Consider the following 18,315-nt stretch of genomic DNA (forward strand, 5'->3'; position numbering starts at 1 on the left):
TTGCATATTTTAATAAAGTGTTTACTTGAATGTGTAATATAAAATAGTCTTATATTTGTGTCTACATTCAACTGGTAAAAGTTGATTATGATATGATTAAGGTTGAAAAAATTACCCTATGAATTAAATGCAACAAAACTTGATTTATAAAAAGCAATCCATTAAATTATGTGAGCATGATAGCTGTAATTTTAGTTTATTGTTGACCCAGCTTGTTTGCCATGAGCTAATCAGCATTTCTCAACAAGTTCAAAGCGCATGAATTCATTCAACTCATATTTCCTACTTCACAACTGGAAATGACCAACTTCCCACTTGGTTATGAATATGAATGCAGCATTAGGCAGAACGCAAAGTTGGCAAGTGCATCTCAGTCTTGGCCTTAGTTCACTCCAGCTATACCGGCTCTCCTGAAGTAGAAGGATGGTCTGGGTGGCCCATGGCCTGGGTGGCTGAGGAGAAGATATTCTCTTTCGAGTTCTCATTTTTAGCACACAAATCTGAGGGACCAACATCACTATACTGAGAGTATTTCAATTTTTAAAATGACATATTTGGGTATTTTTGGAGCATTTGTTCATGTTTTTTCAGAGCCCCCGTACTGCACGATGAGGATGAGGAAGTGAATTGCCGGTTGGGGTAAGTGTCTCAAAAATAAGTGAAATCACCAAAAAAAGTGGTCTTCTTGGGTCCAAAAAGTTGGACCTGGACCCAAACAGACCCGATCATCAACAAAAAAAAAGGAGGACGTTGACCGGAGAAAATCCGACCTGAACCCGAATAGACCCGACGACAACCAGACCTAGACTCGACCTGAACCTGTATCTAACGGGTTCCGGGTCTAGACCAGAACCGATTGGAACCGAGTGACCCAAAAATCAGCCAAGTTGCTATTTTTGTTAATAAATATGTATTTATATGTTAATAAATATGTCAATAAATTCACCATATTAGCGTAACATAAATATGCTATAGGCTATACAAAGCTGTGGTCAGGTCCATTCGGTTCCACTCGGGTCTATCAGCTATAGTTACATAGACCCAAGACCCAATGACAAACAAACAGGACCCGACCCAGACCCGATGGAGAAGATAGAGTTTTGGACCCATACCCACTCGGTTCCCGGGCCAGGTCTCTGGTATTCGGGTTCAGTCAGAATAGTGAAGACCTCTAGTCTGGACACTTCTATAACATTCCATTTAAATCAAAAATGTTGATTTGGTTGTAAAAAAAGCTAAATTCTCCTTTAATGAAATGGCACATTATGGCATGATTATTATTCTGTGCACAATAATAGCCCTCGTTCTGCACATTCAGCTATCTGTATGATCATCTAAGACATCCAGCTTACATGGAGTCACCTCAGGACACTTCTTATCAGCTCCAACACACACACAGCCTGCTAGTCAAGCCCACTTCTTCCAACAATAGCTAGTCATCGCTCTTCACTGTCCCATTTATCAATGTGTGCCTGCAGCTTCTGTGTCTCCTCGTGGTAGTGGACAGCTGGAGATAGGGAGGGAGAATGGCATCTATATTTACCATACACACCTCTGGGCACAATGGTTGCACCATGTCCTGCTATTAGATACCACTTTTCAATTGCTGTGTGGATCTCCATTTTGTTCACTACAATACATTCTGTTCGTGAGTTTCGCTGCACCACAATACTGACCAATATGGACAATGAAAGTCCATTTCTATAGGATACTGCAGGCTATTGTGTTTTCTCTGAAGAACATTTTCCTCCACCTCATCCATCCATGGATGAACCTATCTATTCAGGATCTTCATGAATTACTCGTGTTGACTCGAGCAATCCATAAGTCCTCATAGAAAATGAATGAACACACAAAACCCTACTATGTTTACCTCAATTGGCACCTTGGTACCCGGGTTGTCGCATCCGCTCTTGTGCAGATAAAAAACTACATGGCAACGGAAGGACGCTTGGAGATAGAATGAGGGGAGGGTACTATGGTCCCACGTGTCCTCATCACCGCAGACCCAACGCAATTCTGTTCATTTTCTATCTACCATTTCCACATACCGCAGATTCGCATACACTCATGCATACATACAGCTTACACACACACAATCATGTAGGATGTATGCATACGTGCACTCAAATCTCCCCATTTGACCTATTCTACATAATCTAGGCTAATTTGACAATTCCAATATTGATCGGCTCTGGCATAGGCTATTAGGCCTGTATTTTTTCTTCATTTGGTGATAGGCTATTTAATTCCATTGCCTGATATCGGTGAGACTGTATGCTACGAGTTGAATGGGGAGATGAGAGGACGAGCGTCAGCTGTCCACCAGATTCATTCGGTGTTTTTTCTCTCTCGCCATAATCGTTTGAGCATCGGTTTTCTTTTTATCTGCGCCTGTTACATTGTAACGCACTCGATGTTAATTCGGGGGAATATGTGAACATCATGCTGGCGGTGTGGTGCTTGGTCTTTGCTGCAGTGGGTGAGAGGCTTTCCGTGTCAGGTAAGAGGGATGACGGGAGAGGGAGGAAGCACCCTTTTCATTTCCAAGTTTACCCCTGCCCGATGTAGGCTTTCCCCAATTTTTGCATCTGCAATCACTTCTTCCTCTGTAGACTAGTCTACAATAGTGTGTGTGGGGGTAGCGCGCAGCTGGAGATAGTTGCCCCTGTGCCAAGAACGTAGTGTTTTTAATAAGATCCCTCTCCTTCAGTTCTACGGATGCGGTAGATTTGCTGCATCAACACATTTTCACCGCAGCGCTGTCGCCTTTTATATCAAGGGCTTGCACGTACTGTAGAACCAGCGCCTGACGCGGTGCCTTATCAGCCTATTTATGTCAAATGTCATTTAAAAAAAATATATATCGTTTTTCTGTGTGATAAACCGTGTGTGGTTTAAAGTTGGCAGTTATCAGGTCTCCTGCGTTACAGGCGACGGCAGGTCGACTTTGCTGCGGGATGCGAGTTTGTGGGATTGGTTCTCGCCAGAGGAGCGGGGAGACCGTAACGACATTGCGGTCGAAGTCGCCTATCCAAAGCGGCTGGTGCAGCAGATGGAGTCGGAGGAAGAAATGTCCCACGGCTATTTGGATACTCGCATGAAGAATACCACGGGAGGTACCCCCGTAAGTATAGACCACTGTCCGCAATGGAGAAGTGGGTGTGGCAACCCGTTCTTATTGGGGTGTTATTTATTCGTTTTCGTTCTCTCTCTTGCATTAAATTCCCAGTTCATTGTTGACACTGTCATGGTTTCTCCCCACCCAAATTACTTGTGCGAACCCTGTCTTGCCTGTTTTGGCCTGTCTCTTGTTTTCAAGTGTATCATAAGATCCATCCCAAACTGCACAAGTCTATCATCAGTCCCATAATGCCATAACTTCAACTCTGTGACTGGCAGGTGTGCTGTTCTTACTCTGAACCTCCAGGTGTCTTCAGCTTGCTTGTATATACACTGAACAAAAATGTAAGCGCAACATGTGTGTTGGTCCCATGTTTCATGAGCTGAAATAAAAGAACCCAGAAATGTTCCATACACACAAGTAGTTTATTTCTCTCAAAATTTGCGCACACATTTGTTTATATCCCTGTTAGTGAGCATTTCTCCTTTGCCAAGATAATCTATCCACTTGACAGGTGTGGCATATCAAGAAGCTGATTAAACAGCATGATCATTACACCTTGTGCTGGGTACAAGAAAGGCCACTCTAAAATGTGCAGTTTTGTCACACAACACAATGCCACAGATGTCTTAAGTTTAGAGGGAGCGTGCAATTCACATGCTGACTACAGGAATGTCCACCAGAGCTGTTGCCAGAGAATTTAATGTTAATTTCTCTACCATAAGCCGCCTCCAATGTCATTCTTAGAGAATTTGGTTGTACGTTCAACTGGCTTGACAACCGCAGTATGTGCGTTGTGTGGGTGAGTGGTTTGCTGTTATGAACAGAGTGCACCATGGTGGTGGTGGGGTGATGGTATGGGCAGGTATAAGTAACGTACAGGCAACAAACACAATTGCGTTTTATCGATGGCAATTGGAATGCACAGAGATACCGCGATGAGATCCTGATGCCCATTGTCGTGACATTCATCTGCTTCTGGAAGCTGAAAATGTCCCAGTTCTTTCATGGCCAACATACTCACCAGACATGTCACCCATTGAGCATGTTTGGGATGCTCTGGTGTCTGGATCAATGTGTACAACAGCGTGTTCCAGTTCCCGCCAATATCCAGCAACTTCACACAGGCATTGAAGAGGAGTGGGACTACATTCCACAGGCCACAGTCAATAGCCTGATCAACTCTATGCGAAGGAGATGTTTTGCATTGCATGACGCAAATGGTACTGGCTGGTTTTCTGATCCACGCCTCTTACCTTTTTTAAAAATATATATCTGTGGCCAACAGATACATATCTGTAAGCTGTCTTAACAACCGCTCCACAGGTGCATGTTCATTAATTGTTTATGGTTCATTGAACAAGCATGGTAAACAGTGTTTAAACCTTTTGCAATGAATATCTGTGAAGTTATTTGGATTTTTACGAATTATCTTTGAAAGACAGGGTCCTGAAAAAGGGACATTTATTTTTTCACTGAGTTTATGTCCCCATCAGTGATTCAACAGGCCTGTGTGAGAAGTGCTACTTGGGCTAAAATCTCCACTGGTACAAAATCCCCCTCTTTTTTCCCCTTTTATCTCTACCTCACCCTCCAATCCCTTTCTTTAAAGAAAGAAATCATACACCCACTCTCTTTCTCTGAAGAGGAAGTTGTAAGTGGGATTGAGGGTGTGATTCTATGTAGGTCTATATCTATCAGTGGGACACCAGAGATCAATGAGTTAACAAGATAACTCACCTAAATATTCGGAAATAACTTTGTTTTAAGGATAAGCTTGAAATGAGTATGGTCGAAGTGATTCAACAACCAAAAACACATTTCTAAGTTAAGCTCTTAAAGAATCAGAAAATCAATAGCTATTTCTGGTTGTTCATCAATGTTACCTGGCTAACTTATTGATCCTGCTTTGTAATATACCCTTCTGGTGGGTTGAGTGTTGAGTTGAGTTGGTTGAGAGAATCATTACACTCATCTGGAGATAAATCTGTCTCTCATTACGCTGCTTGGTTTAACCTACCGTGGGATGTGATTGAAATATTTAAAGAGGCTCAAGGGTATTTGGATGGGGATCGTGTAAAAGCCCGGTGCTGTTGTTTTTGGAGATGTTTTTGACAAGTGGTTTAATTGGTAAAGGGTGATATTTTTACTTAATTAGGAGGGTTCTGTTGGTTACAAGTAATACTTTTTTTAACCTTACTTCAATTTTTTTTAAGTGATACTTTTCTTCTTTATTTCTTTTTTTTTTTACAGAGGATTCTAAATAAGTTTAGATGGAATTTTCCTAGCTGTCATTCTGACTCATGAATTGATCAACTTTTCCATAGGTACATTTTGATTCCAAGTTGTACAGCCTACTGTTTCCTCAGATGTCTTTATTTAATCAATGGACTGGAAGTGAAGATACCTCTGTTTCTACAGCATGTTTCAGATTGATTTTACAATCACTGGTTGTTACTGAGTAATGAACCTGCTATCCCAAGGTTCCCGGAGGACTGACTGGCATAAGAACAGTATCAAGATGCCTTGATGTTACAGACAAGGGTGCTGTTGGTTGCCACCTAAATATCCTGAGGGATGTTATGATTCAGGGCTGGTAAATACTGATCGATTCAAACAAATCTACTGATCTATTGATTGACCAAAATAAACCGTCTTGATTTCTTCACACATTAAAACGTTACAGAACTCCTTGGATTGATATCCATGACACCACATTTGAATCCTTCCTTTAGCCAAGCAGAACTGCCCTCGCCCTGCTCCAGCTGAAGTTGAGTGGTGTGGAATCATTGGAGGGAATGGTTTCCGAATGGGAGTCTTGTCTCAGTGAAAGTCCAACGATTCACTGCAGCCTGTATCCTGCAGACAGAATTACAGTGGGTTGGGATTGAATGCTGGCACTGTTTGGGCTTTTGGCGACACTGTGTTTTGACTGCTATAAATCTCTGGCAGCCAGTAAAGCTCCTCATTGCCTTCTCCTTACCTCTCCATTTATTTTGGCAGCCGACAGTAGGAACACATTGGCTTCACACCAACTTAATGTAGATGGAAATGTACAGCTTTCTCCTTTCCCGTAAACCCTCTTCCCGTCCATCTCTATCGCTGAATACAAATGCACTTCCTGGATGGCTTCCGTACTGCCTATTGGAATGGATTCAGTCCAGCCAAATCAATGGACACTTTATCAATCCGACTATGTTAGCTGCTAAAGTGCTTTTGATACATATGCAGTATTGCGCTGGCAGAAATGCATTTGTACAGTACATATGTTGGTTTGTGATACTTCTTACAGAATGAAAGCTTTCATTGTGACTCACCAAATGGGCGAACCGCTATTAGAGTGGTTTACTTTTAAGTGGTTCTTCCTGTAATGTCTCTCTCTCTCTCTCTCTCTCTTTCGATCCTCATCTCACCTTCTCCCTATTTAAGCCAGTCCATTTGGCCCAGAGTTGTTTCCAGGTGGAAACCTTCGGACACACCTTCACCCTGGACATGGAGTTAAACCAGTGAGTACATTTGATTTGTCAACTTGATTGACGTATTCGCCACACCCCATTTCCATCAGTCTGTATTTCCTTAATCGCCACAATCATCAACGTTGGCATTTCCATAACTGCTACTGTTAGCAAATACACTTTTCTCCTTCCATGTATGACACATGATCAAATGCTTAGTGGAGCGTCAGGGACACAGAGACCCCGAGAGCTCCTTCAATACAGCTACCCACCCTAGAGAGAGAGAAGAGAGAGAGAGACGGAAGACAGAAACAGAGAAAGAGGGGAATGGGGGAACAGAGAGAGAGGAGACAGAAGACAGAAAGAGAGAAAGAGGGGGATGGGGGGACAGAGAGAGAGAGAGGAGACAGGAGACAGAAAGAGAGAAAGAGGGGGATAGGGGGACAGAGAGAGAGAGGGGAGACAGGAGACAGAAAGAGAGAAAGAGGGGATGGGGAACAGAGAGAGGAGACAGGAGACAGAAAGAGAGAAAGAGGGGATGGGGGGACAGAGAGAGAGAGGAGACAGGAGACAGAAAGAGAGAAAGAGGGGGATGGGGGGACAGAGAGAGAGAGAGGAGACATGAGACAGAAAGAGAGAAAGAGGGGATGGGGGACAGAGAGAGAGAGGAGACAGAAAGAGGGGGATGGGGGAACAGAGAGAGAGGAGACAGGAGACAGAAAGAGAGAAAGAGGGGATGGGGGGACAGAGAGAGAGAGGGGAGACAGGAGACAGAAACAGAGAAAGAGGGGAATGGGGGAACAGAGAGAGAGGAGACAGGAGACAGAAACAGAGAAAGAGGGGATGGGGGGACAGAGAGAGAGACAGGAGACAGGAGACAGAAAGAGGGGGATGGGGGGACAGAGAGAGCGAGAGGAGACAGGAGACAGAAACAGAGAAAGAGGGGATGGGGGACAGAGAGAGAGAGAGAGAGAGAGAGAGAGAGAGAGAGAGAGAGAGAGAGAGAGAGAGAGAGAGTGAGAGGAGGAGACAGAGAGAGAGAGAAAGAGAGAGAGGGGGAGAGAGAGAGAGAGACAGAGACAGAAAGAGAGAGAAAGAGGGGGGGGGCGAAGAGAGAGGAGCCAGGAGACAGAAACAGAGAAAGAGGGGGATGGGGGACAGAGAGAGAGAGGAGAGAGAGAGAGAAAGAGAGGGGATGGGGGGGAGAGAGAGGAGACAGGAGACAGAGAGAGAGAGAGAGAGAGAGGGATGGGGGACAGAGACAGAAAGACAGAAAGGGGGATGGGGGACAGAGAGAGAGAGAGAGGAGACAGAAAGAGAGAAAAGAGGGGGATGGGGACAGAGAGAGGAGACAGGAGACAGAAAGAGAGAAAAAGAGGGGATGGGGGACAGAGACAGAGAGAGGAGACAGAAAGAGAGGGGGATGGGGGACAGAGAGAGAGAGGAGACAGGAGACAGAAAGAGAGAAAGAGGGGGATGGGGGAACAGAGAGAGAGGAGACAGGAGACAGAAAAGAGAAAGAGGGGATGGGGGACAGAGAGAGAGAGGAGGCAGAAAAGAGAGAAAGAGGGGGATGGGGGACAGAGAGAGAGAGAGGAGACAGGAGACAGAAACAGAGAAAGAGGGGGATGGGGGGAGAGAGAGAGAGAGAGGGAGACAGGAGACAGAAAAAGAGAAAAAAGAGGGGATGGGGGACAGAGAGAGGAGAGAGGAGACAGAAAGAGAGAAAGAGGGGGATGGGGGACAGAGAGGAGACAGGAGACAGAAAGAGAGAAAAGGGGGATAGGGGGACAGAGAGAGAGAGACAGGAGACAGGAGACAGAAAGAGAGAAAGAGGGGATGGGGACAGAGAGAGGGGAGACAGAGACAGAAAGAGAGAAAGAGGGGATGGGGGGACAGAGAGAGACAGAAAGAGGGGATGGGGGACAGAGAGAGAGGAGAGACATAGGAGACAGAAAAGAGAGAAAAAGAGGGGATGGGGGACAGAGAGAGGAGAGAGGAGACAGAGACAGAAAAGAAGAAAGAGGGGATGGGGGACAGAGAGAGAGGAGACAGGAGACAGAGACAGAAAAGAGGGGATGGGGGGACAGAGAGAGAGAGGAGACAGGAGACAGAAAGAGAGAGAAAGGGGAGAGGGGATGAGGGGGGGACAGAGAGAGAGAGAGACAGGAGACAGAAGAGAGAGAAAGAGGGGATGGGGGGACAGAGAGAGAGAGAGACAGGAGACAGAAACATAGAAAGAGGGGGGATGGGGGACAGAGAGAGAGAGAGAGGAGACAGAAGAGAGAAAAGAGGGGGATGGGGGACAGAGAGAGAGAGAGAGAGGAGACAGGAGACAGAAAGAGAAAAAGAGGGGATGGGGGACAGAGAGAGGAGACAGGAGACAGAAAGAGAGAAAAGAGGGGATGGGGGACAGAGACAGAGAGAGGAGACAGAAAGAGGGGGATGGGGGACAGAGAGAGAGAGAGGAGACAGGAGACAGAAAGAGAGAAAGAGGGGGATGGGGGAACAGAGAGAGAGGAGACAGGAGACAGAAAGAGAGAAAGAGGGGATAGGGGACAGAGAGAGAGAGAGGAGGCAGAAAGAGAGAAAGAGGGGGATGGGGGGGACAGAGAGAGAGAGAGAGGAGACAAGAGACAGAAACAGAGAAAGAGGGGGATGGGGGGCAGAGAGAGAGAGAGAGGAGACAGGAGACAGAAAGAGAGAAAGAGGGGGATGGGGGACAGAGAGAGAGAGAGGAGACAGAAAGAGAGAAAGAGGGGGATGGGGGACAGAGAGAGAGAGAGGAGACAGGAGACAGAAAGAGGGGGATGGGGGCAGAGAGAGGGAGGAGACAGAAAAAGAGAAAGATGGGGATGGGGGAACAGAGAGAGAGAGAGAGGAGACAGGAGACAGAAAGAGAGAAAGAGGGGGATGGGGGACAGAGAGAGAGAGAGGAGACAGAAAGAGAGAAAGAGGGGGATGGGGGACAGAGAGAGAGAGAGGAGACAGGAGACAGAAAGAGGGGGATGGGGGCAGAGAGAGGGAGGAGACAGAAAAAGAGAAAGATGGGGATGGGGGAACAGAGAGAGAGAGGAGACAGGAGACAGAAACAGAGAAAGAGGGGATGGGGACAGAGTGAGAGAGAGAGGAGACAGAAAGAGAGAAAGAGGGGATGGGGGACAGAGAGGAGACAGGAGACAGAAAAAAAGAGAAAAAAGAGGGGGATGGGGGACAGAGAGAGAGAGGGAGACAGGAGACAGAAAGAGAGAAAGAGGGGGATGGGGAACAGAGAGAGAGGAGACAGGAGACAGAAAGAGAGAAAGAGGGGATGGGGGACAGAGAGAGAGAGAGGAGACAGAAAGACAGAAAGAGGGGATGGGGAACAGAGCGAGAGGAGACAGGAGACAGAAACAGAGAAAGAGGGGGATGGGGGACAGAGAGAGAGACAGGAGACAGAAAGAGAGAAAGAGGGGATGGGGGGCAGAGAGAGAGAGAGGAGACAGAAGACAGAAAAGAGAGAAAGAGAGGGATGGGGGACAGAGAGAGAGGAGACAGAAAAAGAGAGAAAGAGAGGGATGGGGGACAGAGAGAGAGGAGGAGACAGAAAGAGAGAAAGAGGGGATGGGGGGAGAGAGAGAGAGAGAGAGAGAGAGAGAGAGAGAGAGAGACAGGAGAGAGAGAAAGAGAGAAAGAGGGGATGGGGACAGAGAGAGAGAGGAGACAGAAAGAGAGAAAAGAGGGGGATGGGGGGACAGAGAGAGAGAGGAGACAGGAGACAGAAAGAGGGGATGGGGGCAGAGAGAGGAGGAGACAGAAAAAAGAAAGATGGGGATGGGGGAACAGAGAGAGAGAGAGAGGAGACAGGAGACAGAAAGAGAGAAAGAGGGGGATGGGGGACAGAGAGAGAGAGAGGAGACAGAAAGAGAGAAAAGGGGGATGGGGGACAGAGAGAGAGAGAGAGGAGACAGGAGACAGAAAGAGGGGATGGGGGCAGAGAGAGAGGAGGAGACAGAAAAAAAAGAGAAAGATGGGGATGGGGGAACAGAGAGAGAGAGAGGAGACAGGAGACAGAAACAGAGAAAGAGGGGGATGGGGACAGAGTGAGAGAGAGAGGAGACAGAAAGAGAGAAAGAGGGGGATGGGGGGACAGAGAGAGGAGACAGGAGACAGAAAAAGAGAAAGAGGGGGATGGGGGGACAGAGAGAGAGAGGGGAGACAGGAGACAGAAAGAGAGAAAGAGGGGGATGGGGGAACAGAGAGAGAGGAGACAGGAGACAGAAAGAGAGAAAGAGGGGATGGGGGACAGAGAGAGAGAGAGGAGACAGAAAGACAGAAAGAGGGGGATGGGGGAACAGAGCGAGAGGAGACAGGAGACAGAAACAGAGAAAGAGGGGGATGGGGGGGACAGAGAGAGAGACAGGAGACAGAAAGAGAGAAAGAGGGGATGGGGCAGAGAGAGAGAGAGGAGACAGAAGACAGAAAGAGAGAGAAAGAGAGGGATGGGGGACAGAGAGAGAGGAGACAGAAAGAGAGAAAGAGAGGGATGGGGACAGAGAGAGAGGAGACAGAAAGAGAGAAAGAGGGGGATGGGGGACAGAGAGAGAGAGAGAGAGGAGAGAGAGAGAGAGAGAGAGAGAGAGAGAGAGAGAGAGAGAGAGAGAGAGAGAGAGAGAGAGAGAGAGAGAGAGAGAGAGAGAGGAGCCAGGAGACAGAAAAGAGGGGGATGGGGGGGCAGAGAGAGGGAGGAGACAGAAAAGAGAAAGATGGGGATGGGGGAACAGAGAGAGAGGAGACAGGAGACAGAAAGAGAGAAAGAGGGGATGGGGGACAGAGAGAGAGAGAGAGAGGAGACAGAAAGAGAGAAAGAGGGGATGGGGGACAGAGAGAGAGAGAGGAGACAGAAAGACAGAAAGAGGGGATGGGGAACAGAGCGAGAGGAGACAGGAGACAGAAACAGAGAAAGAGGGGGATGGGGGGGACAGAGAGAGAGACAGGAGACAGAAAGAGAGAAAGAGGGGATGGGGGGCAGAGAGAGAGAGAGGAGACAGAAGACAGAAAGAGAGAAAGAGAGGGATGGGGGACAGAGAGAGAGGAGACAGAAAGAGAGAAAGAGAGGGATGGGGGACAGAGAGAGAGGAGACAGAAAGAGAGAAAGAGGGGATGGGGGACAGAGAGAGAGAGAGAGAGAGAGAGAGAGAGAGAGAGAGAGAGAGAGAGAGAGAGAGAGAGAGAGAGAGAGAGAGAGAGAGAGGAGCCAGGAGACAGAAAGAGGGGGATGGGGGGGGCCAGAGAGAGGGAGGAGACAGAAAGAGAGAAAGATGGGGATGGGGGAACAGAGAGAGAGGAGACAGGAGACAGAAAGAGAGAAAGAGGGGATGGGGGACAGAGAAAGAGAGAGAGGGGAGACAGAAAGAGAGAAAGAGGAGGATGGGGGGACAGAGAGAGGGGAGACAGAAAGAGAGAAAGAGAGGAGACAGGAGACAGAAAGAGAGAAAGAGAAGGATGGGGGGGACAGAGAGAGAGATGAGACAGAAAGAGAGAAAGGGGGGGATGGGGGAGACAGAGAAAGAGAGAGAGAGAGTGGCCCGGATTGTCATGACTTTATTATTAATGTGCTTAATGTACTGTAACTCCCCTACAGCACAGTAAAGGAGTCAACACAGCAGCCAGACCACCGCTACTCTGTTACGGCTACTGCCTGGCTACGATAACGTCATAAATCACATCCATATGCTGTACGCTACAGCCATGCATTACACAACGCCCTCATGCATGAACTCTGAAATGGAATTCCGTTTAAGAACGGACCATATTCGTACAGACTGCGTATCTATTCCCAAGCAGAATAGATATGCAGAGAACGAGGATAAATCATAAACATGACGGATGCGCCTCGTTGTCTTAGACGTAGCGTAGAGCTCGGCTTGCGGTATAGTTTGTGAGAGAGGTGTCTGTTCATAATAACAGAGGTGTCTCTGTGTTTTCTCTCTGCAGCAACCTCCTGTCCTCAGACTACGTGGAGCGGCACTTCCACCAAGACGGCAAACCCTCGCAGTCTATGGTAGTGTGCGTGTGTGTGTGTGTGTGTGTGTGTGTGTGTGTGTGTGTGTGTGTGTGTGTGTGTGTGTGTGTGTGTGGGGGGTATTTGTGTGTGTGTGTTATAATTAGGGCCCTGTATTTTGCACAATCATTTGATATGCCTGGATTTAAACCGTTGTTTAAAGCTTTTTCAACAAACTGTACCATTTTCTTTTTATGTCAAATCCATCCTCAGACAACTGCTTTCATTTTTGGTAGAAATCATTTTTGGATAAGGCTTAAAATAAAGGATAAATTCTTGCTATGTAACATGACTGTGCGAAACACATGGCCTTAGTTATAATGGAAGTTCTAACCATACCTCTGAAAAAGGTACTGTGTTTTCTGCATACTGTAGACATACTGTAGACATACTGTAGATGTACTGTAGACATACTGTAGACATACTGTAGACGTACAGTAGACATACTGTAGACATACTGTAGACGTACTGCTGACATACTGCTGACATACTGTAGACGTACTGTAGACATACTGCTGACATACTGTAGACGTACTGTAGACATACGGTTGACATACTGTAGACGTACTGTAGACGTACTGTAGACGTACTGTAGACATACGGTTGACATACTGTAGACATACTGTAGACGTACTGTAGACATACTGTAGACATACTGTTGACATACTGTAGACATACGGTTGACATACTGTAGACGTACTGTAGACGTACTGTAGACGTACTGTAGACATACGGTTGACATACTGTAGACATACTGTAGACGTACTGTAGACATACTGTAGACATACTGTAGACATACGGTTGACATACTGTAGACGTACTGTAGACGTACTGTAGACATACGGTTGACATACTGTAGACATACTGTAGACGTACTGTAGACGTACTGTAGACATACTGTAGACATACTGTAGACATACGGTTGACATACTCTAGACGTACTGTAGACGTACTGTAGACATACTGTAGACATACTGTAGACATACGGTTGACATACTGTAGACATACTGTAGACGTACTGTTGACATACTGTAGACATACGGTTGACGTACTGTAGACATACGGTTGACATACTGTAGACGTACTGTAGATGTACTGTATACATACTGTAGACATACTGTAGACATACGGTTGACATACTCTAGACGTACTGTAGACGTACTGTAGACATACTGTAGACATACTGTAGACATACAGTTGACATACTGTAGACATACTGTAGACGTACTGTAGACATACTGTAGACATACGGTTGCATACTGTAGACATACTGTAGACGTACTGTTGACATACTGTAGACATACGGTTGACGTACTGTAGACATACTGTAGACATACTGTTGACGTACTGTTGACGTACTGTAGACATACGGTAGACATACTGTAGACATACGGTTGACGTACTGTAGACGTACTGTAGACGTACTGTTGACGTACTGTAGACATACGGTTGACATACTGTTGACATACTGTTGACGTACTGTAGACGTACTGTAGACGTACTGTAGACATACTGTAGACGTACTGTAGACGTACTGTAGACGTACTGTTGATGTACTGTAGACGTACTGTAGACATACTGGAGACATGCGGTTGACATACTGTAGACATACTATAGACATACTGTTGACATACTGTAGACATACGGTTGACATACTGTAGACATACTGTAGACGTACTGTAGACATACTGTAGACATACGGTTGACATACTGTAGACGTACTGTAGACGTACTGTTGACGTACTGTTGAAGTACTGTAGACATACTGTTGACATACTGTAGACATACGGTTGACATACTGTAGACATACGGTTGACGTACTGTAGACGTACTGTAGACGTACTGTTGACGTACTGTGGACATACGGTTGACATACAGTAGACATACTGTTGACGTACTGTAGGCATACTGTAGACGTACTGTAGACATACTGTAGACGTACTATAGACGTACTGTAGACGTACTGTTGATGTACTGTAGACGTACTGTAGACATACTGGAGACATACAGTTGACATACTGTAGACATACTGTAGACATACGGTTGACGTACTGTAGACATACTGTAGACATACTGTTGACATACTGTTGACGTACTATTGACGTACTGTAGATGTACTGTAGACGTACTGTTGACATACTGTTGACATACTGTAGACGTACTGTAGACGTACTTTAGACGTACTGTAGACATACGGTTCACATACTGTAGACATATTGTAGACGTACTGTAGACGTACTGTACACATACTGTAGACATTCTGTAGACGTACTGTAGACGCACTGTAGACATACGGTTGACATACTGTAGACGTACTGTAGACGTACTGTAGACATACTGTTGACATACTATGGACATACTGTAGACATATGGTTGACATTCTGTTGACATACTGTAGACGTACTGTAGGCGTACTGTAGACATACTGTAGACATACGGTTGACGTACTGTAGACATACTGTAGACATACTGTTGACGTACTGTTGACATACTGTAGACGTACTGTAGACGTACTGCAGACATACGGTTGACTTACTGTAGACATACGGTTGACGTACTGTAGACGTACTGTAGACATCCTGTTGACGTACTGTAGACATGCTGTAGACATACTGTAGACGTACTGTAGACGTACTGTAGACATACGGTTGACATACTGTAGACATGCTGTAGACATACGGTTGACGTACTGTAGACGTACTGTAGACGTACTGTGGACATACTGTAGACATCCTCTTGACATACTGTTGACGTACTGTAGACGTACTGTTGACGTACTGTAGATGTACTGTAGACATACTGTTGACATACTGTAGACATACGGTTGACATACTGTAGACATACGGTTGACGTACTGTAGACGTACTGTAGACGTACTGTTGACGTACTGTGGACATACGGTTGACATACAGTAGACATACTGTTGACGTACTGTAGGCATACTGTAGACGTACTGTAGACATACTGTAGACGTACTATAGACGTACTGTAGACGTACTGTTGATGTACTGTAGACGTACTGTAGACATACTGGAGACATACAGTTGACATACTGTAGACATACTGTAGACATACGGTTGACGTACTGTAGACATACTGTAGACATACTGTTGACATACTGTTGACGTACTATTGACGTACTGTAGATGTACTGTAGACGTACTGTTGACATACTGTTGACATACTGTAGACGTACTGTAGACGTACTTTAGACGTACTGTAGACATACGGTTCACATACTGTAGACATATTGTAGACGTACTGTAGACGTACTGTACACATACTGTAGACATTCTGTAGACGTACTGTAGACGCACTGTAGACATACGGTTGACATACTGTAGACGTACTGTAGACGTACTGTAGACATACTGTTGACATACTATGGACATACTGTAGACATATGGTTGACATTCTGTTGACATACTGTAGACGTACTGTAGGCGTACTGTAGACATACTGTAGACATACGGTTGACGTACTGTAGACATACTGTAGACATACTGTAGACATACGGTTGACATACTGTAGACGTACTGTAGACGTACTGTAGACATACTGTTGACATACTATGGACATACTGTAGACATATGGTTGACATTCTGTTGACATACTGTAGACGTACTGTAGGCGTACTGTAGACATACTGTAGACATACGGTTGACGTACTGTAGACATACTGTAGACATACTGTTGACGTACTGTTGACATACTGTAGACGTACTGTAGACGTACTGCAGACATACGGTTGACTTACTGTAGACATACGGTTGACGTACTGTAGACGTACTGTAGACATCCTGTTGACGTACTGTAGACATGCTGTAGACATACTGTAGACGTACTGTAGACGTACTGTAGACATACGGTTGACATACTGTAGACATGCTGTAGACATACGGTTGACGTACTGTAGACGTACTGTAGACGTACTGTGGACATACTGTAGACATCCTGTTGACATACTGTTGACGTACTGTAGACGTACTGTTGACGTACTGTAGATGTACTATAGACATACTGTTGACATACTGTAGACATACGGTTGACATACTGTAGACATACGGTTGACGTACTGTAGACGTACTGTAGACGTACTGTTGACATACTGTAGGCATACTGTAGACGTACTGTAGACATACTGTAGACGTACTATAGACGTACTGTAGACGTACTGTTGATGTACTGTAGACGTACTGTAGACATACTGGAGACATACAGTTGACATACTGTAGACATACTGTAGACATACGGTTGACGTACTGTAGACATACTGTAGACATACTGTTGACATACTGTTGACGTACTATTGACGTACTGTAGATGTACTGTAGACGTACTGTTGACATACTGTTGACATACTGTAGACGTACTGTAGACGTACTTTAGACGTACTGTAGACATACGGTTCACATACTGTAGACATATTGTAGACGTACTGTAGACGTACTGTACACATACTGTAGACATTCTGTAGACGTACTGTAGACGCACTGTAGACATACGGTTGACATACTGTAGACGTACTGTAGACGTACTGTAGACATACTGTTGACATACTATGGACATACTGTAGACATATGGTTGACATTCTGTTGACATACTGTAGACGTACTGTAGGCGTACTGTAGACATACTGTAGACATACGGTTGACGTACTGTAGACATACTGTAGACATACTGTTGACGTACTGTTGACATACTGTAGACGTACTGTAGACGTACTGCAGACATACGGTTGACTTACTGTAGACATACGGTTGACGTACTGTAGATGTACTGTAGACATCCTGTTGAGGTACTGTAGACATGCTGTAGACATACTGTAGACGTACTGTAGACGTACTGTAGACATACGGTTGACATACTGTAGACATGCTGTAGACATACGGTTGACGTACTGTAGACGTACTGTAGACGTACTGTGGACATACTGTAGACATCCTGTTGACATACTGTTGACGTACTGTAGACGTACTGTTGACGTACTGTAGATGTACTGTAGACATACTGTAGACATACGGTTGACATACTGTAGACATAGTGTAGACATACTGTTGACATACTGTAGACATACTGTAGACATACAGTTGACATACTGTAGACATACGGTTGACGTACTGTAGACGTACTGTAGACATACTGTAGACATACTGTAGACATTCTGTAGACGTACTTTAGATGTACTGTTGACATCCTGTAGACATACGGTTGACATACTGTAGACAGGGTGTAGACATACGGTTGACATACTGTAGACATGCTGGAGACATACGGTTGACATACTGTAGACATACTGTAGACATCCTGTTGACATAATGTTGACATTGTATGCTATTGTCCAGTAGGCTACAGAGATCTGTTTAGGGTCTTACTGAAATCAGATACGTCCATCCTGTTGGCGGCACTTATCAGATTGAAATGGCATTAGTATTGACCACCGTCTCACCAAAATGAATGAATGCTACAGTGATTGAGTGGCTTGTAGACTACTACAGGAATGTCAGTGCCTCTAGAAAACTGTAGACATACGGTTGACATACTGTAGACATACTGTTGACGTACTGTAGACATACTGTAGACGTACTGTAGACATACTGTAGACGTACTGTTGATGTACTGTAGACATACTATTGACGTACTGTAGACGTACTGTTGACATACTGTTGACATACGGTTGACATACTGTAGAC

General features: G+C 45.4%; 1 protein-coding gene across 2 annotated transcripts in view; it reads left to right on the forward strand.

The window, feature by feature from the left end:
- The first annotated feature begins 2,012 nt into the window (after positions 1–2,012).
- The window catches only part of LOC118365776 (disintegrin and metalloproteinase domain-containing protein 11-like), a 63,494-nt gene continuing 47,191 nt past the window's right edge, over positions 2,013–18,315 (forward strand). Inside the window, exons 1-4 of one of the 2 annotated variants that reach the window (XM_052490846.1) lie at positions 2,013–2,503; positions 2,934–3,127; positions 6,554–6,630; positions 12,556–12,622. In XM_052490846.1, the coding sequence (XP_052346806.1) occupies positions 2,446–2,503; positions 2,934–3,127; positions 6,554–6,630; positions 12,556–12,622 (396 nt within the window). In that variant the 5' untranslated portion in view covers positions 2,013–2,445. The remainder of the gene's footprint in view (positions 2,504–2,933; positions 3,128–6,553; positions 6,631–12,555; positions 12,623–18,315) is intronic. The other variant, XM_052490845.1, reaches the window with a different exon arrangement.

Source organism: Oncorhynchus keta, chromosome 32 (assembly GCF_023373465.1).
Source record: "Oncorhynchus keta strain PuntledgeMale-10-30-2019 chromosome 32, Oket_V2, whole genome shotgun sequence".
Classification (NCBI taxonomy): Eukaryota; Metazoa; Chordata; class Actinopteri; order Salmoniformes; family Salmonidae; genus Oncorhynchus; species Oncorhynchus keta.